The sequence below is a fragment of the Pyxicephalus adspersus genome, chromosome 6, assembly GCF_032062135.1.
Source record: "Pyxicephalus adspersus chromosome 6, UCB_Pads_2.0, whole genome shotgun sequence".
NCBI lineage: Eukaryota > Metazoa > Chordata > Amphibia > Anura > Pyxicephalidae > Pyxicephalus > Pyxicephalus adspersus.
The window spans coordinates 4,685,442-4,710,688 of NC_092863.1; the positions used below are offsets into that span (position 1 = coordinate 4,685,442).

Below are 25,247 nucleotides of genomic sequence, written 5' to 3' on the forward strand. Positions count from 1 at the left end.
TAACTCTCCTCTCCTGAAATACTCTGCTCTGCTGGAGGACTCTGCTCCTTCCTCTATAACTCTCCTCTCCTGAAATACTCTGCTGGAGGATTCTGCTCCTTCTTCTATAACTCTCCTCTCCTGTAATACTCTGCCCTGCTGGAGGACTCTGCTCCTTCGTCTATTATGATGTGCCATGATTAAAGCATTTTATTATTACAAGGGCCTGCAATTTTTAAACCAAAAATAATAAGGATAAGGAACTACATTTCTCAGTGATCAGAGCCCCCTGGGACTTGTAGTTCCCCAACATCTGCAGCTTGCTTACTCCTTTCCTGTCTTCTCCAGATTACTTCTCTCTCCTGCCAGTGATGTGTGTGCAAGGCTTTGGAGAAGAAAATAGCATTGAGTGCAGATAATCGGCCATTGACAGAGGCTGAGCCAATAACATGGACACGTGTCCCATCTCACAAGCGAGGGGTTTGTATTGGGGGGTTCTGCTCTGCATTGGAGCACAAAATGTGACTTTTGAGCACTTGCAAAGTGGCCATCTATTAGTGCAGGGATACAGAGAGTCCGGATAACAATGGGCTGTCAATGGGCAATTGTTCGCTTGGTGTGGGTTGGAGAATGACAAGAATTAGGATTGTGAGAGAGGAATGAGGCATTGAGGGAGCGCAGCACTCACACTGCAGCCAGCTAAATAAACAAGATCTTTTTCTCTGTCCTTCAGAACGTAGACAAAGGCAATCAAGCAGCTGTGGACGGGCAAAGCTCGGAGCCTGAAAGTGTGCCAATTGGCCCAGAGACCAGCACAGAAGCCACCCAAACTAGTCCGCAGCCAGAGATCCATCCAGTCATGAGCTTCTTCAAAACCTTGGTGAGCCCTCCATTTTTATATATGATTAGGAGCAATCTACTTTTTCAGGTAAAGAATTGCAGCCACTTGTAACTGTAACTCTACATGGTCATAGCCAGTCTACAAAGCTTGCAATCAATGGCTATTCATAGCCACAACTAGCCTACAAAGCTTGCACTCTAAATCCAGTCTTACCCTACCTGGTTATAACTAACCTTTAAAGCTTGCAAGCAAATTCTATTTGTACCCTACTTAACTATTCATTAAAGCTTGCATTTCATATCTAAATCTTACCTACATAGATGTAACTAGCCCTCAAAGCTTGCAATCTAGGGATAATGTTGCCCTACATAGTCACAGCTAGCTCCTAAAGCTTGCAGTCAAAAGTAATCCTTCCCATGCCCAGTCGTATCCTCTAACTCCCAAAGCTTGCAGTCAAAGGCTAACTTTATCCTCCTTCATCTTAGCTAACCTTCAAAGCTTGCACTCTAAGAGTAGACTTACCCTACCCATAGTCACGGCTTGGTCTCAAAGCTTGCAATCAAAAAAGCCTTATCCTACCCAGCAATAGCCAACTTCCAAAGCTTGCAATCTAAAGCTAACTGCACCATACTTCATCCTAGCTAGCCTCCAAAGCTTGCACTCTATGCAAGCCTTACCTGTGCCAGTCGTAGCTAGCCTGCAAAGCTTGCAATTCAAAAATAGTCCTAACTTACTCATTCGTAGCAAAGCTTACGATCTAAAGCTAACCTTACTAAATTATAGCTAGCCTTGACAGCTTGCAATTTATTTAAAGCAAAACGTTATTCATTATTTTGCTTGTTCTACTTGTTTTAAAAAGTTTTGTACCCTGCCTCGTCAATGCTAGCCTTAAGCTGCGTACACACTTGCAATTTTTGTCGTTGGAAAGGATCTTTCACGATCCTTTCCAACGACAAGGGACTGCACGATGCATGAATGGTGCTGTACACACAGCACCGTTCATGCTCTATGGAGAGGGGAGGGGGAGAACGATGGAGCGGCACCCACCCTTCCCTTTCATTAGGATTGGTCGTCGTCCATCGTCCATGGATCCGGCAGGTCGGTCGTTCGGACGATGGACGACACTGACTGTACACACGGCAGATTTTCGCCCGATATTTGGCCGATGCCGATTATCGGGCGATAAAAATCTGCCGTGTGTACGTAGCTTTAAGTTGGCGATCTAAAACTAAACTTAACCTGCCCGGTCATAGCTAGCCTTCAAATCTTCCAATTGAGGTCTAACCTAAATGTAGCTTGCCTTTAAAGCTTGCAATCCATAGCCAGCATTGGCTGATTGTATTTACACTTAAAGATATTCTTACTTGCATGAAGCCAGTCTTTGAAGCTTGCAATCTTGTGAGAAATAAAACTCTCCAAAATAGGCACAAGAAAGAGTTTAATAAATCATTGAACCCTGCAGTCTGATACAATCTATAATTTAACACGCTTGTTAAAAATTCTGGAAAAGCTTGCAATCCAGCTCTAACTATAACATTGTTCTTTATTTCGTGTACACTGCAACAAACTTTCTAAAAGCCGTCATTGCCAGAGGTTGCAGCACGCTTTCTAAATAGCTGCAAAGTCATCTCACAAAAAAATCCAAAAAGGCTGAAAGTGCTAAAAACAAAATAAAAAGGAAACTGAAAAGTGGTGGAAACAAAACTTTACACCCGTTACTTCACAGCCTAAATATTTGGTGGCATGTTTATTTTGGGCATATTTTCAAATGCAAAGACCTAAAATGATTCTTGTGTGAAAAATGTGAGTACTACCAGAATGAATAGTTATTGTGGAAAAGAAAAGCCAATATAATAATTAATGATTACAAAGGCAAAGAGTAACTGGACCTCAAAGCTTTTTATTTACTACTAAGCCATTCGCCAGCAAAATTTTAGCAAAAAACAAACAATTGTCACAACTTTCTATTCGTAGTTCAGAATAAATGTGACTAATCTGCATTGTCATTTACAACACTCCAGCAGCTTGCTTATACTGTGATATTTGATTGTTCAATAATCAGTTGAATTGCTTGATGATTCCATTGGTATACATGGGACTTTGGAAATTGACACAAAGCCGGAACATTCTGTTTGCACCATAAAAATACAGAACCGAAAAAATGTGTAATGTGCCAACAGGAGTTATCGGATGTGTGATAAGGCTGAAAACAACTTCTCCTAGGTTTAGCAGATGTGTTTATTTATGAGCTGGAGAAACATCGGAACACCCATTGGTGTGGGTACCCTGCCTGGTTGGTGTGTCTGTGCCAGCAGATCCTAGAGCAGGTGCCGGGCACGTTATTATTACCATCATTGGAACGTGATCAGTGTTTTCTTTAGTTTTTGTTTTTCTTGTTATAATTTTGTATATGGCTGTTTTCTGTTTTTTGCTGGTTTTGTTGCTATGATGTCATTGTGATTATTGTTATATGTTTATTATTACCCAAATGTTTCCATTGAGTGTTAGATAAAGTGGGGAAGGGTTAGGTCCTCTGTCAAGGTTTTTGTGCTCTCTGAGTCCAAATAGGGGAAATCAACCCTTTTTTCATCCTCGAGACAGAAATGGGAATTCCAAAATTGGAATAATCTTCCAATGGGAACATTTGTTTCAGTGACAACCATCCAAGAGAGATCCCCTTTCATTTTATATTTTGTCTACAGGACAAAAGACAATGGGAAATTTCCACCAATGGTGACTGGTACGCCATCCAATATTTAAAAAAAAAAAAAGAATTGTCTTAATATTTTTGATGTTCTTTATGGTGTTGACAGATTGTGATAAGGCAAATTTTGGAAAAGGTCTATATTGAGCAGAATGGCCAAATACATTCGTCCCTATTCATCGAGCTGGGTTTTGACCTGAATGGCCCATGCATCATGGTGGGCCATAGTGGGCCAATGTGATCTCATTGGCTCCAGTGCTGCTTTAGAAGCCATCTACAAAGAGTCACCTTTATATTATACAACACCACTGCTCGCCTATAAGCCCTCCTGCACTTCCTATAGAATGCTCCATATTTAAACATTTTGGATGTTTTTTATTTTTTTAGGTTAACAAGCCCGTCACAAAGTCTGAAGAGGAGGCGAAACCTAATGCAGAGGATAAGGTAGGCAGAGGAGTTGGTTGTGCAGATCCCTTAAGTGGTCACCTTCTTGAGTAATAAGTCTTGCAGGTACCGGGGTATCTGTGGTTCACATTGAGCAGTTACATGTTTTATGTCAGCCATATTGATTTAAAAGCTTTATTGCCCTTCAGGATAGTCATGGTATTAAACCCTTCGTTATGCAAATTGCCATCCAAAATGTCCACCTGTGGTCCAAATGGGTAACCGTAGACCCCATGGCCGTTCTTTAATGTTTCACCTGCAACAGTCCCATGCCATGCACAAAAATTAATTAATAGGTTCAGTCCAAGTTGCCCAATCCCCAATTTTCCCAATCTTCTTTAATATGGTTGGTAGATATAATCAAATTTCAGTTCTTATCTGGGCAGCTTGATTATCTGGCAGTGCCCGAGCTCCACACTATCCAATCCCCGCTGCATATTTATGGGTTTTCCTACATCCGTCAGTGACATATCCGGCTGCCCAAGTTGTGTTTATTTTCCCATGAGCAAGGCGAGGCCGGACTGTGTTTGTGCAGGAGTGGCTGCAGACGGCTACAGTCTGCAAGAGGCAAAATCTCCTGGCTTTGCAGGGACACCTACTTATCTGGCAAATCCTATAGAAAGTGCTTTTCCCAATATTAATAGACTTGGGTTTTTGAACTACATGTCCAATATTTTCCTTCTAGAAACCCAGGCCAGTGAGAACCATGCACGCTTTCTGGACACATTCATTATATTTGTGATCAAACTGTTCCTGTTCAAGATGGTTCACTTAAGGTTGAGTGTAAAACTTCCCCAGCAGTTTGCATGAGCACGGAGATGAGATCTGTTGTAATGAGTGAAAAATAAAATTTGTATAACATTTCTATGACTACTATTCTTGCAATAAAAATCTGATCTATTTCTTGGTGCTGGGCTCTGCTGAATATAACAGGGAGGACAGCTCTAGGTAGATAAAGACAGAGAGTATGATCACATGGTGCGTCCCCAGCTTCCTCTCGTGTTGATTGGTTAAGACACAGGCGTGTCCCCAGCAGCTGCCAGCACTTTATGGATCAGCTGAGCTGGCAGCAGTACAGAGGAAAGTCAGGGATGAGAGTGAATCTCCAGCATTGACTTCCCTTATTTCCTGATCATTGTATCACCTGTATTCCTCAACATGGATCCTTCCAGATAATTGTGTGGCCAGGCAGGGTATATAGGGTTAGATCTTCTGTCAGGTTTTTTTGGCCACCGGTGGCCCCATTGATATGATTCCCCGATCTTCTTGTGTGGTCATTGGTATTCAAAGTTAGCAGAGATATTCCCAATGAGGGCTGAGATAGCAATTAAACCAGAATTTAGCCTTCCTCATTATTCTAAGCCAGTTTTAGCTTGAGATCCATTTAACCCTAATTATGAAATCTCTTCAAGCAGCTTTCGGGGACCCCCAATGTTGGTGTCACCCACAGACACCTTGTTAACGTCCTTCTTGTTCATATTATGCAATGAGACAGCCATATAATCCCCGCTGACCAATCACAACTACATAATATACCTTCTCTCCATTGGATCCCAAAGAAAAAGGAAAATGGCGGACTACGCAAATCATCAAAAAAGGAGAAAGGGAAAGGTGCCGTGCAGCAGACCCCGGAGACGGACGTGAAGGGTCAGAAGAAGGCCGAGAGCTCCAAGAGCAGCACGCTGGGGAGGTTGTTCAGGTCGAAGGTTTGTATGTGCGGAGGTCCTCCAATCACTGAATGGTGGCTTCACCAACATAAAACCGTATTTGGCTTCTAACCCTGAAGCCGCCATTGGTGATGGAGGGATCTATGTCCATTCTGTCCATGCCCTCCATTCATCCGTGGCTACTAATATCCTAACAGGACGTCATGTATGTCAACCAACTTACAAAATAATCATGTCCCCATTGTAATATTTTATCCTTTTCATGTTTTTCTAATCAAATATAACACCAAAGAAAATAGGAAAAAAAGCCAATGGCTAAAAAATAGAATAAAAAATCTAACATTGTCGATAGAGAAATTAGATTGCTCTTGGTCTGATGAAAGCTGGAATTCTAAGCGTTATTTTCCATGCTTTGTTAAAGAGAAAATGTTTAGTGTTCTTCTAGTGACAGTTATCTCTGCTATAAAGATGTATAGACTACTTTTAAACAATGAATTCCGTAGTATGCATTGCTATCAATAAAGCTGTGGCAGCATGGTGATCACATGACTTTATTAATTGGCAAAAGGTTAGGGCTGGGTTGTAGCGCAGCTTAAAATTTGGACACAATGGTGCTGATTGTAGCAAAGGTTCCTCAAAGGGAAAACTCCCAAATTGACTCATCCTTACTCTTTTGTAGGGTCATAATACATTAATAAATACTCAGCACGGCAGTATTAAATCTGATGCATGTTTTGCCTGATGCACTGGCAGAAATGATTTCTGGAAACATTGTAGCAGATTTCTGCATTAGCATTTGGGAACTTTCTATTCTGCACTGTAATGTGAAGGAGGGGAATTATATGGTTTGGAAAAATGTAAAAACTTTTAGCTTATAATTTTGGATGGAATGGGAAAGGATGGCTATATAGAACCCGTTAGAAATTTTGAACTTCACATCCTCTCTTAATGAAAATATTTACCAGGCGGGAAGTAAAGGAAACTCTTTACCAGAAGTACATATAGAAAAATTATTTTCTTTAGTAGTGTGGTCTGCATAGTTGTTAAAGGTTCCACCTAAAAGAAATTTAAGCCATTGGATTGGTATGTCACATAAGAGGTATATTTCAGAAGGAGTGGTCAATGGCAGACTCGGTATTCTGTCAGTACATGTCTGTAGTACTTGCTGAATTACATAAAAAGTTGTAGTGCATTACTTTAAATTCATGGGTCTGTGGTTCCAACCGAATCCAAAAAGGGACAGTAGGGATCGTGCTTTTGTGTTACACTCAATTCACATGTCTGTAGTACTTACTGAACTCCACAGGAGGGCAGTAGGGGTCATGACTGTATAGCAGTATTATTACTATTAATATTATTACACTTATTTATAAAGCACCAGTATATGATGCTGTACTATAATCTAATTAATCCAAATGACAGATAACAAGTCAAAAATGGCATAAAAGACAACAAAAAATGACACGGAGAGAGACCCCTGAACAACAGAGGTGATGGGGTTTGGGACACATTAGGAGGGGGACACTGCATTCACATGTTTGTATTACTTGCTGAATCCACAAGAGGTCAATACAGGACAGGATGGTGTATTACACTGAATTCACGTGTCAGTAATACCTTCTAGATCTACAGGAGGGCATTAGTGGCCAGTATTGGTGTATTACACTGTATTCTCTGTCTGTAGTACCTGTTGAGTTCACAAGAGGGCCTTAGTGATCAGGTTGGTGTATTACAACTATATGTCAAGTCTGTAGTATCTGTTAAATCTACAGAATTTTTTATCATGTTTGTAGTACCTGCTGAGTCCATGTGAGGGCATTAGTGGTCATGATGGTATATTGCAATTATTGTTTATGTCTGAAGTAATTGCAAGAGGCAGTAATGGTCAAGATGGTGTATTACACTGAATTCACATGTCTGTAGTACGTGCTGAATCAACAGGCAATAGTGGTCAGGTTGGTGTATTACAATTATTTATCATGTCTGTAGTACCTACTGAGTCTAAAAGGGGGGAATAAGTGGTCAGAATGGTGTATTTCAGCGGTCGCCAGCTGGTGGTCTGTGTGAAAATGTTGGTGGTCCGCAGCTCTGGCCAGTGCGCCCCCGAGCAGGGTCAGGAGAAGGATCCCGCTGGTGGGACACACTGGCCAGAGCCGCGGACCATGTCCTGTGTACAAATCCCAGGCTCAGGGAAGTGAGCAGGCTGTGTCCCTGAACACAATCCGCCCACTCTGCCATTGCAGGTTCAGATCTGCAATGGGAGAGTGGGTGGGGTTATGTCATTATGACATCATTATGGGGGTGGTTTCTCCCCCTTTGAGTGACACCCCACTGCCCACACATGCGCGGTCCGTAGCCGATAATTTTAGTGGTCCGCTTGACTGAAAAGGTTGGTGTATTTCACTGAATTTATATGTCTGTAGTACCTGCTGAATCCACAAGAGGGCATTAGTGGCCAGGCTGGTGTCTTACAATTATTTATTTTGTTTGTATTACTGGTTAAGTTCACAAGGAGGCAGTAGAGGACAGGATGATGTAATACGCTAAATTTACATGCCTATAGTACCTGCTGAGTTCATAAGAAGACATTAGTGGCCAGGCTGGTGTATTACAATTCTTATTCATCATGTCTGTATTACTGAGTAAATCCACAGAATAACATTAGTAGTCAGGATGGTGTATTACACTGAATTCACATGTCTGTAGTACCTGCTGAGTCCACAAGAGGGCATTAGCTGTCCAGTTGGTGTATTATAATTATTTCTCATATATGTAGTACCTGCTGTACCCACAAGAGGGCAGTAGTGGTTAGCGTGGTGTATTTCATTGAATTCACATGTCTGTAGTGGCGTTTGAATTCACAAGAGGGCGTAAGTGGTGAGGATGATGTTTTACACGTAGTTCAAATGTAGTACCCACTGACTCCACAGGAGGGCATTGGTGGTCAGGATGGTTTATTACACGGAATTTTTATGTATGTAGTACCTACTGAATCCACAAGAGCGCAGTAGTGGTCAGAATGGTGTATTTCTCTGAATTCACATGTCTGTAGTACCTGCTAAGTCCACAAGAGGGCATTAGTGGTCAAGATGGTGTATTGCAATTGCTTCTCATAACTGTAGTACCGCTAAGTCCACAAGAGGGCAAAAGTAGAGAGTGTGATGTGTAACACTGAATTCACATGTCTGTAGTGCCTGCTAAGTCCACAAGAGGGCAATAGTGGTCAAGATGGTGTATTGCAATTGCTTCTCATATCTGTAGTACCTGCTGAGTCCACAAGAGGGCATAAGTAGAGAGTGTGATGTATAACACTGAATTCACATGTCTGTAGTGCCTGTTAAGTCCACAAGAGGGCAATAGTGGTCAGGTTGGTGTATTACAAATATTTCTCATGTTTGTATTATTAGTTAAGTTCACAAAGAGGCAGTAGAAAATAGGAAGATGTAATACACCAAATTCACATGCCTGTAGTACCTGCTGAGTCCACAAGAAGGCATTAGTGGTCAGGATGGTGTAGTACAATTTTTTTCTCATGTCTGCAGTACCGCTGGGTCCACAAGAGGGCAACAGTGGTCAGGCTGGTGTACTACAATTCTCTTTCATCATGTCTGTATTACTGGTTAAATCCACAGAATAATATTAGTAGTCAGGATGGTGTATTACACTGAATTCACATGTCTGTAGTACCTGCTGAGTCCACAAGAGGGCATTAGTTGTCAAGTTGGTGTATTGCAATTATTTCTCAAATATGTAGTACCTGCTGTATCCACAAGAGAGCAGTAGTGGTTAGAGTGTTGCATTGCAATGAATTCACATGTCTGTAGTACCTTTTGAGTCTACAAGAGGGCGTAAGTGGTGAGGATGTTTTACACTTATTTCAAATGTAGTACCTGCTGAATCCACAGGAGGGCATTGGTGGTCAGAATGGTGTATTACACTGGTTTCCTATGTCTGTAGTACCTTCTGAATCCACAGGAGGGCAGTAGCATTCAGACTTTTTTATTACACTGATTTCATACATTTGTATTACTAACTGAATCCACAAGGGGCAGTAGCAGCCAGGCCTGTATATTTCACTGAATTGACATGTCTGTGTTAATTGCTGAATCCACAAGAGGGCGCCAGTGGTCAGTGCACTGAATTTACAAAGCCTAAATTTCCCTATTTTCAGGCATTTTTTGCTCATTTTTAAATCTAATTTACCTTGGTTAAAAAATCCAAGCCTTAAAAAGAATCCCAATATTAATGCCTTAGCTTTATGAGTCTATTATCTGCTATCTCATAGTGCAAAGTCCCTAATATTACAGGATTGTCTGTCCATTGGCAGTTGTATCATTGGAAGATGAGAAAACTTACATTTATCCTCTTGGTATTATAAAAGCAATCCATGTAAATAAAAATTTCCATATTACCTGGATGTAATACCATTTAGTTTTGTTTGGCTATATCATGATAAGGTTTCCTCCAGGATCTATTGGTGAAAATCACATTCACTGTCTGTCGATGAGTGGTTGGCTTTGAGCCATCAGAATATGGATCCGGCACACAATAAGCAGCTTTATTCTCAGATTTGTAACAACGCATTGATGTCCACATTACTCATTATTAGGGAGCAGTGGTCAGCGTTTTGTCCTGATGGCCAATAGGAGCGCTGCATTCTATTTAACTAGAATGGTCGTTATATTTCTCATCATGGGTCTTCTAATATAAAATATAACCATCATCTGTTTTTCTTTATAATTTACATATCATTGTGTTCATTCCTAACAATTACTAAAAATAATTACATTGTATTCAATCTGAAAGCCAATTGGTTACATTTTGATTCCCCTTAACAAATGGCAGGGGAACCAGCCAATCACATTGCAGGAATTTCATAACTGCTGTTCAGATCTGTTTAGGGGAATCAAATGATGACTTGTCAGCTTTTTTAGTTGCTCATCACTAATCCTAGGAGTGTGAAAAATAAATGTTTTATTTTTTTTTATTTCTAAGCAGTCAAAGAAAGATGAAGCACAGACAAGCGGAGGCAAAGTAAGTGCGGATTGTCCTGTGATCACCCTAACTAATATCTGCCCGCTGACATGTTAACGTGTTTGTATCCCAAATACTACTTTCTTTATATGTCTTCAAATGCCTGCTGGCAACTTCTGCTCCCTTTGCTGTTTTGGGGCAGGTGACTGCAGATCCCAAGTTGCAGGTCAGTGAATTTGTAAATTTGGTGCAGTTAGTGCCCCCTGCTGGTTGAATGTAGGTTGCAATGTCCATTTAGAAGCTGAGACTAGACCTTGCAACAATTTTATTCACCATTTTAGCAGGGTGTGAAAATAATGAATCTGTTGGTACTCCTGGCTTTAGATAAATGTTTAATACAAATTTTATTTTATTTATTTTTTAGTTTTCTCTGTAACAGGTGTCCCCAGTAAAAGACTCCCCTTCACCTCCTGTTCTAGTGACATCACTAATGTTTTATAAATGCCCAGCACTTTCTGTATTATCTAGGCCATTTATTTCTGGCCTAGCTAGAAAAGCCAACAAATTTTTCTTTAATCATGTCCACCGGTCACATAGAAACTGTTCTACATATTTGCTGTTTTAAAGTTTTTTGCATGTTTGAGTTTGGAGTTATCCCTAAATAGAAGTACGAGCACTTTGGCTTTCAAGCTCAGGTAGTAGCTTGGAGGGTAGAAGCTCTGGTTGTTCTAATGGAAGCTGTGAGTTTGAATCCCACTGAGGGAAGACCTGGTATCTCCCATAATGCTGTGCTATGTCTGACCTCTCCACTAGGGGCACCCCACTGAGGCCAAAAACCTTGGTGTACTGTGCAGTGCATGACCCTCCTGGTGGTGGAATAGAGTAGTGGGAATATTTCAGACCCTCTGCACTATCCCACCACTGGGAGGGTTAAGTAGTGTGTATATATATATATATATGGGGTGGGGCCAATAAAAACCTAAGTCCCACTTTTTGAATGGGCTGCCCCGGTAAGACAGCCCATTCTAATTATATTTGTTGCAGTGATCACAGACCATGGACCGAAAGAGGCAGGGGGTCCACAACCTAATGTGATGCCCACATATGTTACAGGCCTGTGGGGGCCTGGGACTGGAGCGGACTGGTGGGTTGTCCATGGCCTCCAGACTTTCACTCAGAGGTCTACAGCACTTATTCAGATTTGCCCTTGGGGTCCTTAGTGCTTTTATTGGTTTGCCCTTAGTGTCTACAGTGCGCCTTTGGAGTTCTTATTGCTTTGAGGCTTCGAACTCATGTTCTCCACGCCCTGGGTCGGCACTTATCCTCTGAGCTACTCACCTTCACTCAAAGGTTTAGGTGTTCATTCTCCTATTTCTGGAGGAATTAGTCATAGAGTTTTAAAAAGTGATAGTGAGATTTGAACCTACAGCTCCAAAACCAGTCCTGGAGTGCTGAGTGGTTACTAAACCCCTGAGCCATCCAGCATTTTGCATAGGTAGCTTCTAAATAAAGACTTAAGTGATGAGGGATGATACAACTAAAGAAACCAGGATACGAACTTGCAATGCTAAAATCACTCTTGATGGGGCTATGAAACCCCTGAGCCATCCAGCTCCTTGTAAATTCGGGTGATAAATCAAAACTTATGATGAATAGAAAGTCAAATAGAGAAATCAGGGCTTGAACTTGCAACTCCATAACCACAGAATCAATGTTCAGGCTACCAAACCCCTGGACCACCCAGCTCCTTGTAAACATGGGTGGGAAATCAAGATTATGTGATGGGGGATGACTATAAATTCAAGTAACAAAGACAAGATTCAAACTTAATTGGACTACCAAACCTCAAAGCATGGCAGCTCTTTGATGTTCTTTTTCCTTATAATAAAACTTATTGAATAAAAGGTAATCAGTGAGGTGTATAAGTTCACATAGAAAACCAAGAATTGAACCTCCAATGTCAAAAGAAGCCATTGAGTCATTGGCTAGTTATTAAGCTTTGTGCCAAATCTGATTCAGGAAGGGTTTTGAGTGTCAGGATTGGGATATATCATAGGATCTAGCTAAATGGTTTAATAGCCAGCACCATGAACCTCAAATTTAATACATAAAATGTGAATAGCACGATAATGCCATTGTAACACAAAAGGTTCACATATCCCGAAAAGAGAAAAATATCTCATTTAAGGAGGTAGGGCTATGGATATAATCCCACTCCCAACATTGCTGGAGTTTAGGATAAAATTATAGATCCATTTATTCCACTATTTCAGGCTTGCTAAATCATCATCAATGCAAAGTAGGGCCATCCAGGTGTTATGAAGAAGGGATGGAGACCCAATTAGACAGACTGGTCAAAGGTTATGGTGAGCAGGGACTAAACCTAAACAGCTCTCCCACCAAATTAATATGTAGTACAGCATGGACTTCCTAAAGCAGAAGACATTTACATATCTCAATCCCTTAAAAATTCCCAAAAATGGGATATTGGCTCACTTTAGGAAAGTGGGTGGAGCAATGTAAATCATTTGCTATTTCCTTCTTGCAGGGGATGGAAATCATTGATTTTTTGAAGAGTTGGGATTGGGAGCCATCAAAACAGAATGCTCATGCAGGTTATGGTGAGAAGGGCTAAACGAGTCAATAAACCCTACAACTAAATCAGTACAAGCTTAATACCATAAGGTATTTACATTCTCAATCCGTCACATTTCCAAAATATAAGAGGCTTATTGCTCATTTCAGGAGTGGGAGGAGCCATGCAAAACTCTTTTGCAACCCAAAAAGTTTTAGGGATTCCTGTTAGGACATCATATCCCTTATCCACCTTCACTTGAATATCGAAATGAACATTCTACTACTTCAGTAGCGGTGATTAATAATACTTAATTCATGGATTATGAGTCGTCCCCCTAAAAAAAAATTCTGTGACATCCCAATGATCTCCACTTGATGCCAGGACTCGGATTGAAACCCTGGTTATCAAAACTATGGGTAAAAAAAGCTTTCAGGCCTTTCAAAACACTAAGCCTTCATGAAACACAAGCTTTAACTAAGGATCAACAAATCCACAGCCACTTTATGTTCTGCAGAGAAAATAATACTTCTTATAGCCAGATATGTGAAACAGGAATAGGCCTTGGGTTGGCTCATATGGTTTTCATTTTTGTGATTGGCTCATCATGGCCAGCAATCCATTTCTCTGTAAGAGTCATAGACAACAAAATGGCGGCTCATCAGGCCTGGTGCCAAGGTTGCTTTGGTGATTTATTCTCAATTTTGGTAAAGCCAGTGACATAGTTAACGAGAAGTTTGGATGAGCTCAAGATATGTATTATGGGCAGGGCCGCCATGCAAAGCTAGAACTTTCAGACATAGGGAATGGAACCTAGAAAGTTTACCTAGCATGGGACCCAGAAATATACAAAGGTGGTCCTGATTATGGGTGGTTTATTATTCAGTGAACCCTAAAAAAATAGGGATGACTCTAAAACCCTCCTAATTACACCAACAGGTGTGCGTAGATGTGAACCCTAATGAAATCTTATATCAGCTGTAACATGTTACCGTCAGGGAGACGTGAATCCCATATCAACTTCAAGAAATGTTTTTCATTGATCTAAATATGAATATTTTAACAGAATAGCTGCTGAGGTTACCTTCCTTTTTCACTTGTTATAAGGTGACAATGTTCTATTGATTATGTACCTCCGTTGTCACCCTGTTACATACACCTTTGGTGGTGACTATAAGTGGCAATGGCAACACACATTGCACCATCGGGAAGCTGGTTCAAAGCAACAATATTGGCCCTGGAGCAAGCACATGTAGACAGGAAGTGTCTGAAATAACCGCAATGAAATCAGCAGTATTATGTTTTTTTGGCAATGGCAAAATGCTTATGATGTAGAGTGTCTTAGTAAGCTTAGAGTTCACATATTTTTTATTGAAACCCAGTAATGAGACAACCATAAAAGCTGCCAATCCTAAGCCACCATGCATGTGCAAAGTAAAGTCAGTAGTTCAGGTCTGCCTATTTATTTCAGATCAGTAGTGAAATCCAGAAGTCAGTGTGACAGCCAGGTAGTTAGCATTTTAAAAGGAGATGTCATCTATAGAACCCACTTCTCCTATAATGCTTCCTGGAATGGAGAGAGAAAACATCAAACCTTGAACCCCAGAGTATTTAGATAACCATAGCAGATCCTCCTCACAGAAGCTTTTTCCATGCCTGGTCTGATAAACCAAGCTTTGAATGTCAATACTTGGAGGATGGGGGCTGCCATGCTCCACACCAGTCCATTGCACGGTATGCATACATGAGAAGCAGCCCTGAGATTTATTTAATACGGCCGCCTATCTCTTTATATTCTGCATTTTGACCTTTACACAGCAGTGAATCACAAAGCATTACTGTTCATAAAACTCTGAAAAGTTGCAATGTTCCATCTATTAATGTTACAATGTTATGTGATCTGCACATTACCAGACAGCGATGAAAGAACGATTATACTTATTTGAAGGACGCTGTTACAAAAGTGATGTTGGTGCAAGGCGACAGCTACTGTGCCAGCGTCCATGTGTCACTGTTATCTAATAAATAATCATGGTGTGTGTCCAGACACTAAAAAATAAAGATTTTATTGTTACATATTAAAAAATATCATATATAAGATGTATGATTCTCTTGAATAATTTTTAATAAAAAAAGAAAAAAATCTGATTCTAGGTGACAGTTTTTTCATGATAAACAGCTGGCTTACTATTTATCCAAGTGAAGGTCATCAGCAAAAGCGTACACATTGAAAAATATATGAAATTCTGGCTGATAGTTTTACTGAAAGATTTGTGAAAGTTGTTAGTGTGTTGTTCTTCATGGTGGTTCCATAAAATGCGTGCCACTTCACATCTGCATCTTTATGCTTCCTTATGGGGGAGCAACAGGAGCAGTGACGGCTGAAAAGTTTACAGCTGCTCTGGAACTGCAAAGTGAGCCACCCAGGAGCCGCAAAGCACAACAAGACCTAGAAATCCTTTTGAATAAACACATATAGGTCTTCAGCCCTTGCAGAACAGTAGGAGGATAACCATGCATTGGCCTTCCATGTGATCAGGGGGCAGGAAGTCACTTGAGTTTAGGAAATGTCTTTCTGCAGAAACTTTCTTTTGTGTATTATATGTCTTCAGTTCTGATTACTGTTGAAACCTCTAACATATTTACCTTTACATGATGCTTCCACTATATAATCCATGTTCTAGTTTTATGTACTGACACTTTTAATCAAACCTTACTTTGAATTTATTAAATATGAAGACAGACAATCCTGCTAACCTCTAACCCCGTACTAACTACTAATCTTCCTTGTAGGTTGTGCTAGAGCCGTCTGTTGTGTCAGTGGAAGCCAACTCCGAGCAGTCGGCTCCAGAACTGGTAATATCACAGGATGCTAAACCTTCCAATGTCCCACCACAGATCGAGGCTTCGACGGATGATGGGAAAAGCACCAAAGAAGCCTCAGCACGACCAAGGCTTTTCTGGAGAAAGGTCAGTAAGATTTAATGCTTCTACATCCCAGTAAAAATGTTATGTTCTGATCCATCGCAGAGGAGATGGGACTAAAAAAAAAAGAAAAAAATAATGATAAAATGAATGTTTTATTATGAAAAAACAACATCATTTTAAACAAACGTTTGCACAGAAGAAATTCCTAACTTTTTATATTTTATATCTATATAACAAGATAAATTGATAGACTGTAATGTCAAAGTGCGGGGTTTATATATTTGCACAAGCTTTTCTAATTGCATTGTTTATTTTAACATAATATTTGCTGTCTACTAAATAATGAATAAATTATATTATGACACATTGCAAATATTATATATAGATATACTTCAATTAGAGACTATTTTTTTGGATAGAAAATAGTTTCTTTTAGTTTTTTTTCCCCTAAATGGAAAATTTCCCATTGCTTTCTGACCCAGAGACGTTAGAATTCTCTCCAAGGAGAGGAAAGCGAAAACAGACAAAAAATGTACAAGTGATTTTTCCTTTTCTGCTCTATCCAAAAAAAAAAAAAGAATTGTTAATGTCAGTTTTCTAGTCAAACACTTAACTAAACCTAACCTTTAAATTGTTCTTTATCCCCAGTCTTTTAAAGGAGACCCCCAGCCCAGTAAAATACATGTAAATGTAAGTTTATAGAGGCAGTGCATTTTAGTAAATGACGTCCAATGATTGATCGGTTAGGGATTTAATTTTCTAACCTGCTGTAATAGCAGCACATTAGCATTTGTATGATTGATTTACATTGTTTATATACATTTGATATTTTCATTTTGTTTAACATTTGCCATAATTTTTTTCTCTAAAGGAAATCTAGAATAAGAAAAATGAGAGAATGCATTTGAGAATCTTTTTAACCTTTACAAAATGCTATTTTTTTTCTTGGTATGAAACAATAGATTTTTATGTTGTATTACTCTTCTCATCTCGCGCCAAATGAACTGGCAGAAAATGACATTTGTTTGGCTACGTACCTGAATTTTTGTACTAATGACTAATCTGTGTTGTAGGGTGTAGAGGAGCCGGCAGCTGTAGCAGTAAACACAGTCCCAGAGCCGGCACTAACCATTGACACCAATCTGCCGGAGGCTGCCGTCCAGCCCCAGGAGGAGGCCGTAAAGGAGGCGCCTTCCCGACCGATCCCTTTCTGGAGAAAGGTTGGCCTTCTGTGGTCTCCGCTTTCTATCTGGGTGTCTCTTCTATCCTCACCCTATGGATACAATTCTCAGAGTTGTGCTATGGTTTTCCTTTTTTCATCTTTTATTTAGGTATACCTAAAGGCAAATCTTTTTTTTATTTTCGGTTTAGATATAATGGGGAAGGGTTAAGACTGCTACCAGGTATTTTAGATTGGTGTCTGTGTCCCCATTTGGAATAATTATCCCACTATTTGTCCTGGTAATTGCTGTCACTAGGATTGAAAGTGATGAAATCTGGAATGTTAAGAATGTCACCAGAGGGACGATCTCCTACTGCAGATAGAAGATCACTCACTGGGTACTGGGTGGGACACCTTGGTCCCTACCTTAGCTCTGTCCTCTGCTCAGACACAGTACCAATTTCATCCCTACTGTAAGGCCTTGGTCAGCACCAGTATTCACCAGACACCAGTCCTCCAAACCATTGCGGCACTCTACCTTCAGCAAGCCCCCGCTCAACCTCAGGAGACTAGTTGCGTCTCCCAGCATACGGTTGCCCCCAGGATTGTCGGCCAAAAGAGCATCTCCTAACAGCTCTTAGTGTACACAAGTTGGATTTTTATCCTTTGTGGCTATTGAGGAATGTTTAGAGGGATTTTTTTGTATACCTGGAGTTCAGCTTTAAAAGAGGATGACCATGAGTCAGTAGTTCAGCCCATGGTATTGGTGGAATTAGCTGTTGATACGAAATTTGGTTTCCTCTATATCACACATGTAGGAAATGGAACTTACTACCTGAGCCATCATAAACTGGGCAAATCAGTTCATCTAACACCAATTACTGATTTACTCTTCACCTGGGCAGTTAACTTGTCTTCTTCTTCAGCAAACTGGCAGAATTTGCACTTCCATTCTTCCAGCATGTTAATGTGAACTTTAAATTTTCATCCTCACCTTTATTCCTGTCGGTAATATAGAAAGGCTTTATTTTGCTGGCTGCCTGCTGGTGTAGGGGAACCAGATCTCTCTTACTGCTCTTATATCAGCTGCTTCATCGTGCTGCCTTTCACATCTATACCCTCTTTGTACTTAAAGGACTCTGATGACTTCCAACTTCTCATTTGATATTTTCCTTCATATCTTTTATCCATCTTTTAAAATAATTTATTTTTGTCTTTACTCAGTCTTTTAAGGTAGATCCCCAGCCTCCTAAGGTCCAGGAAAATGTAAGTTTGCTCATGAATACCCTTTACAATTCGGGTCAGTACTTTAGAATCTTATCAAATAAATTATCCTGTAAAGCCTCATTTACGCTTTGTTTTGCATTGCTGCCACAGCTGGACTAAGGGGTAAAGAAAAGTAGCAGCCACCTTGGATGCCCAAACTGGTATGAGATGGGGTGTAGATAGGCAGCACAAAAGGCCATGATTGCAAACCTTTGCTGCTCAACTAGTTCACATATATGGAGGAGCGTGAGTTGGCCTTTTTGCCTTGGGTGCTTAAGGACCTTACCTTGATACCGCATTAATGCACCGAGGTGCTTTAGGGTAATGCAGCCAGACCCAGGCCCCCATATAATTTTTACAGCAACAGATCACACCCAACAGTGATCTACTATTGGTAGTATCAGCCAGCAACATTGGAGGGGAGATCATTTACTGCAGGTAGGTGCTGGACTGACTTGCAACAGTTTTGTTCTGCTCATCAACTTCTTTAATTATTATTATCCAGTATTTATATAGCACCAACATGTTACGCAGAGCTTCACAAATTCCAAAGTCATGTCACTTTCTTTCCCTCAAAGGGGCTCATAAAGTTATGTCCTTACCATAGTCAATTGTCATTACCTAACTGCATGTTTTTTGGAAGGGTGAAAAAACCCACGCAAGCACAGGGAGAACATGCAAACTCCATGCAGATAATGTTAAGATTCAAACCTGGGACCTAGCACTGCAAAGGCCAAGTGCTAACCTCTAAACCAGCGTTTGCCAACCGGTGGTCCGCATGTGTGGTCAGGAGCCAGTAATTTTAGTGGTCCGCGGGACTAAAAAGGTTGGCAACCACTGCTCTAAACCACTGTTTGATAAGCCCCTTTGATGAGATTACACTCCTAATTGAAGCATAGGGCAGAAGTGCACATACAGTAAGTGCTATGTTTATGCTATGTAAAAATATTACAAGAAACATGAGCCTACCCCTTACATATAATAATTGCCAATTGTAAATCATGTCATGTATTTACCTGTGTGCCCTGTGGGATGTGACTCTACAACTATTCTTTGTCGTAGATCACAGTACAGGAGCCTGTACTGTCTGTTGGCGTAGAGCAATCGGCCTCTGAGCAGCCAGCAGTCCTGGAGATTAATCCACCAGAGGCTGACAAAACACCAGACAGTGAGAAGCCAGGGAAGGAAGCCAGTCCGCGCCCTGTGCCTTTCTGGAGGAAGGTTTGGAGAATAAGATAATTAGATTTTCAACCAATCAATTCTTTCCAACTATCTATCGCCCAAGACTATTTTCAAAATCATATTATACCATCTTAAAAGATAGGTGCACCTGTGTGGTATTAAATGGTACCTTGCTAACCAAAGCTGAATATTGATGAAATCCATTTGTCGCATGCGTTCAGCTCAATCTTAGAAAAAATGTGCAGAAAAAAAGCATGCCCGGGGGGATTTCTTTTTAGCTAGACCAATCTTTTTTACCTTCTACAGGCAAACACATATTAGGATGCATACATAGCTAAAATGACCAGGGAATCCTTACTTGATCCTCTTACAAACTCAAAGCCTCTTTCAACATGAGAAGAGGAAAAATGTATTTTTGCATTCTTTGTTTTTTATGCATGGGTACATAAAAGGATCTAATGGTGCATGTATCCCTTAAAATTACTTATTTCCTGTCTTCACACAGATCACTTCTGCCTCTGCAGATTTAGGATATGTGCTTCATAATTAGATTGCCATTCTAACTATTAGTTTGTCTTGTATGAAGGTCCTTCTTGTCTGATCTGATCTTTACTTCTTGTCTGGATTTTCTCCAACCTTGCCTTAAGACTGGTTAAGATTTCTTAACTCCTCCAACAAATTTAAAGACCTTACTGTCAATTTTAATTGATTATCCATTGCCTCACTTAATCAAAGCTGACAAATAAAAGCTATTTTTTACTTTAGTCTTTCAAAGGGGAGCCGCAATCCCAAAAGGTCCAGGAGAGTGTAAGTTACTTTAATTTGTAATATTATAAACTCACTTTGTATACGGAGACCTTGGAGCTAAAGTTTATGCAGATTATATTTTGCCTTCCCTGATTCCTAATAAAAACGTTTTTATTATACCCCATCTTAGAATGTCATACTAGATACTCTTTATGTATCTTATGTGCAATGCAAGCAGAATTTGGCTGGTAGCTGGGTTGGCAAGATCCCGTACATAGCTTTCTGAAATTGTCACAGGCCCTGACTAACTACTTCTGTCGATTGTCCTCAGCCATGATGCAAGCAGTGGGATGGCTCTTGAAGCAGTTGTAAACCCAAAATTAGCAGTGCCAACAATCTGCAGCCTCATCTGAATTCCTAATAATCATTAAATGTTTCTTTATACAAACTAAAGCTGTCCCTATGGCTTACTATGCCCATTGATCCATGCTGCAATGCATCCATTCTGCACAGCCCAGGATGCAGTGATAACACCAGGACTCTTGCAGACTAGTCCTCATGACCTATGCAACCAAAAAAAAAAAAGCAAAGGGGTCATGTGAACTGAAATATTCTTCTTAAAAAGGTCATTTAAAACTTACCTAGAAGTTTCTTGAACCACTTGGCTGGCCAAAAATAGAAGTTGTATATAGGAGGTTGTCTATTTGGAAGATAACCTTGGAAGCTAATTTCTATAGGGCCTTCATAATACTGACCAGCTTCTTAATCAAAAGCATCTGGCCAAGGAGCCAATGGAAACCTATTGAGGCATCCTGTGTGTATGCATTTTATTTGGCAAGGATATTAGCACAGAAGTTAATTGATAGGATAGAAAAAAAAGCCTAAATGTTCTGGTCATGTGTCTGTCATAAATTCTACTCCGTAACACCCACTAACATCTAATTTTTCTTGTAGGTTGTGGTGGAGCAGCCTGTATTGTCAGTGTCTGTTAATGCCGAGAAATCGGCGCCGGAGCAGATCACAGCTCCAGATGCACAACAGGCAGAAGCTGTTACAGCACCACCGGAAAATGAAAAACCGGTGAAAGAAGCCAGTACACGGCCTGTTCCCTTCTGGAGAAAGGTTGAAGCTTCCGACTGTACTCTGTATACTTCTCATTTTCTATGGTTGGCCACACACCCAATTATCAGACCTTAGATGTGGTGCATACAGAGATCCTGCCTGTAACACACTGCATGTCCTAGAGTGACAACTCACTCCTCCCTTGTATCTATGAATCTATGGTTGTCACCCTAGGAAAGGACTACAAACAGATCCTCCTCTCCCCCTACATGGAGGGGGGGGGTTATTTGTAGTTCAGATGGAAGATTGTTTGAAACTTCAGTTCAGCTAAGCAAAAGTAATAAGGATAGTGCTTTTCTGGCAAGATTGACAAATGTTTTCTGTAATTGCTGAAAATGTACCTAGCCAGGTATAGGAAAAGTAACATAGCTACCACATCTAAGGTCTGGTAAGTTACAATTTATTACAATACTTTTCTTGGGGTTAGATATGTAATCTTACTCTTCTTTCACACTCTCAATGAACTTCCTTCTCTATTGTCAGGGACACCATTAACTAATTAACATTTATTCTCTCTCTAGTCGTTTAAAATGGACCCCCTGCCTCCTAAGACCCCAGAAAATGTAAGTAGAGGAAACAAACAAACCATAATATATAACCATAATATAATAATACTTGGTATATGTTGATGGGTAATTCGATGCCCCATATACTGCTGGTAAAGGCTATTTAAAACCCAACTCCAGAAATTCTGGACAAAGTGGTCAGGCGCTTCTGTCACTGTCTTTACCTTACTAAGTGATAGGTCGACTCTCCAAAAACCACATGGCCCCATTGACAATTGCCCCCACCCCCACAGACTAAAGTAAAAAGTAAAATAATTTGTTTTGGTAAGTTTTTTAAAAAAAAAACTTGGAACAGTGATGTTTTCTTGAATTTTCCTTGGAAATCTAAAACAAAATATTCTGAATGCAATATTTAGAAGCATCATTGAAGCGTTCCAAACTAAGGATGCCTTTGTCAGAATAAAACTTTACCAAATTAAAGTGCTGATTGGCTTTGGAGGGTTCTGTCTTCACTGGCTACATGCCTGATTCTGGTCTGTTAGTCATTAGTTAAGCAGAACATAGATGACAGTCCCTCTTTAAAATCAAGGTCAGATATTCTAAGCAGTAATGTGCTCCTGGAAAAGTCATTTAGGTTATATATTTACAAATGTCATTCTTCAGATCTTAAAAAATACAACTAATTCAGTTTATACAACTAACTCTTCATTTTTTTCCCCATTAGTCCTCACCGGAGGAGCCAGTAACCATTCAACTAACAGAAATTGTAAGTGACCCTATTAACCTTTGTTGTACCCTTAACAGTAGTTAGTGAGTTCCTGATTTATGATAAATGCAGGTATACAAACACACCTATCAGCCAAAACATTAGAAGCAGCTGCCTTATATTGAATAGGTCCCCCTTGGGCCACCAGCAGCTCCGTCCCTTTATGGCATGCATTTCACAGGATCTCCAAAGCTTTCCTAGCAGCAACATGTTTCTTTAATGTTGTTTTTGTCAGCCTACCCCTTCTTCCCATAGTGCATCCTACTGTCATCTCCTGTCCAGGTAAAATGATGCACACACACCCAGCTATTTACAAAACCAAAAAGAAAACATCATTTCTTAGACCCGGCCATGTTCTTCTATTGCTCCAGTTGTGACATTTACATGCTCATTGTAATCACATCGGTCTGTCTGACCTGCAGCTATGCAAACTCATTTGCAGAAAGCTGTAATTCATTGCATATTCTGATATCTTTCTGTCACAACTAGTTTTAGGTTATTCAGCACTTTCTGCTGAGGTACCCTTGCCTCCCCACGTGCATCAATATATGCCTTTGGCACCCATAACCCTGCCTGTTCCTTGTTTAGATTGCTTTTATCAAGTACTAAAAGCTGCATACCTACCTGCTATTTTGTAGGTGCTCTGTCCCAGTAGTCATCAAAATTTGGTCTTTCACATCCTTACACATGCTCATTTTTCCTGCTTCCAACACATCACCATCAATATTAGTTTACCTTCTGTCTAATACAGTATATCCCACTCCTGGACAGGTGCCATTTTACCCAGATAGTCAAAATTATTCACTTCATCTGTCATTGGGTTTAATTTTTAGGCTGATTGGAGTATATGGATCTTAGCCACAATAAGATCTTACTCTTGGCAGCAAAGTTTTAGTTCCTGTGTACTACAAGGAATGTTTTAAAATTGTAATATCTTGTATGGCTTTGTACAGGGAACAAGGACGTTTTCATAGCTTTTAGATTGCATAGTTTCCTAGCACACATGTGCACAGCAAAGTGAAGATTTGGGTTTGTGAAGGTTTCAATTCAGCTTTCATCTGTGATTGTATACAGCATCATCACAAATTTCCAAAATAGATACAATGCACCATGTATAGGGTAGATGCTTCTTCTAGTCATGGTTCACTCTTTTATCACAAAGCACCTGATAAATCTGTAAATCAGGTTTTATTTTTTCGATAAAATGTTGATTTTGGGGCTGAACGTTTGGTGGCAAGTTTATATAATTTTGTTAAAGCATCAGAACACGCTAATGGCAAAGTACCGACTCTGGGAACTTACTTCCTTAGAATGAAGCTCTATGACCCATCAATCATTCGCATTCTCAGCTATAAATTGCTGTAAGATGGGGTATTGGCTCAGCTTTTTTCCAGCTACTCTCTTCTGATATTTTCTTTCTTTGCTTTGGACTTAAAAATCTCTCATCACAAAATAAAATCTGGTAGGTGTAAGTATTGAAGATATTACAAACAAATCAGTGGATGCATCACCTCTTTGGATGCTTAACTCATATTTATATTCCAGCATTTGGTTGTGTCTTCTTCACCTCCCTAAGGATTGCTTAGCATTTGTGAACATTTAAAATAATTCATTACCTTGCTTGTCCCCCCTAGTCCTCAGAACCAGATTCACAGACCGCCAAACCAGACAGCGGGGCCAAGACCAGCCCAGTCACAGAAGGCAAATCTCAGCAAGGAAAAAAGGCAGAAGAGGGCAAAAACTCCAAACCCAAAATCATGATGTTCTTCAAACAGCTGGTAAGAAGGAGTTTAAACATTATCTTCATCCTTCTGTTCCAACTACTGTGAACAAAAATCATTATATTAATAATATATGATGTATACTGACCAATTAAAAAAAAATGTTTTAACTTTTGGACAGATAAGGGAGAGGTTACAACCTCTGTTAGTTTTTATTGTTTGTCCATTGGTAATAAGAGTGGCCCTTACTTCCTAACCCAGTGAGCACCACAAAAACCAGGACAGAAAGTGAAGGGAAATGTTTCCTTTATTAGGAAATACCTAGCATAGGTTCCAAACATTCTGTGATGCGTCCAAATCTGAACATGTCCATCTTAATGCTGAAAGGATCAAGATCTTTTGGAGGATCAATTCACCTACATGTCCAAGCAGATGCCGTAAGTTATTAACATTCAAGAACTATAAAATGTTTTGGGTTTGATGCTGATTGGCTGATCAGCCACTGTCTGGCTTTCAACATCAATGGAAATCCAAGCTACAGCCAAGCATGAGCTGCTGGTATGAAGACCTTATCTATGCTTGCTTGTTCTGTAAACTAGCCTGACAAACACATATTACAGGTGTAATGTGAACCAACTAGAGACTCTAAGGGCTTTATTTATA

General features: G+C 40.1%; 1 protein-coding gene across 10 annotated transcripts in view; it reads left to right on the forward strand.

Moving 5' to 3' along the window:
• Nucleotides 1-25,247, forward strand: part of BCAS1 (brain enriched myelin associated protein 1) — a 43,994-nt gene that overhangs the window by 14,455 nt on the left and 4,292 nt on the right. For 2 of the 10 annotated variants that reach the window (XM_072414196.1, XM_072414199.1), the window contains exons 5-17: nucleotides 713-859; nucleotides 3,912-3,968; nucleotides 5,528-5,674; nucleotides 10,631-10,669; nucleotides 15,978-16,154; nucleotides 17,186-17,332; nucleotides 18,499-18,540; nucleotides 19,603-19,761; nucleotides 20,488-20,529; nucleotides 21,424-21,591; nucleotides 22,113-22,154; nucleotides 22,822-22,863; nucleotides 24,498-24,641. In XM_072414196.1, the coding sequence (XP_072270297.1) occupies nucleotides 713-859; nucleotides 3,912-3,968; nucleotides 5,528-5,674; nucleotides 10,631-10,669; nucleotides 15,978-16,154; nucleotides 17,186-17,332; nucleotides 18,499-18,540; nucleotides 19,603-19,761; nucleotides 20,488-20,529; nucleotides 21,424-21,591; nucleotides 22,113-22,154; nucleotides 22,822-22,863; nucleotides 24,498-24,641 (1,353 nt within the window). The remainder of the gene's footprint in view (nucleotides 1-712; nucleotides 860-3,911; nucleotides 3,969-5,527; nucleotides 5,675-10,630; nucleotides 10,670-15,977; nucleotides 16,155-17,185; nucleotides 17,333-18,498; nucleotides 18,541-19,602; nucleotides 19,762-20,487; nucleotides 20,530-21,423; nucleotides 21,592-22,112; nucleotides 22,155-22,821; nucleotides 22,864-24,497; nucleotides 24,642-25,247) is intronic. The other 8 variants (XM_072414200.1, XM_072414197.1, XM_072414201.1 and 5 more) reach the window with 8 other exon arrangements.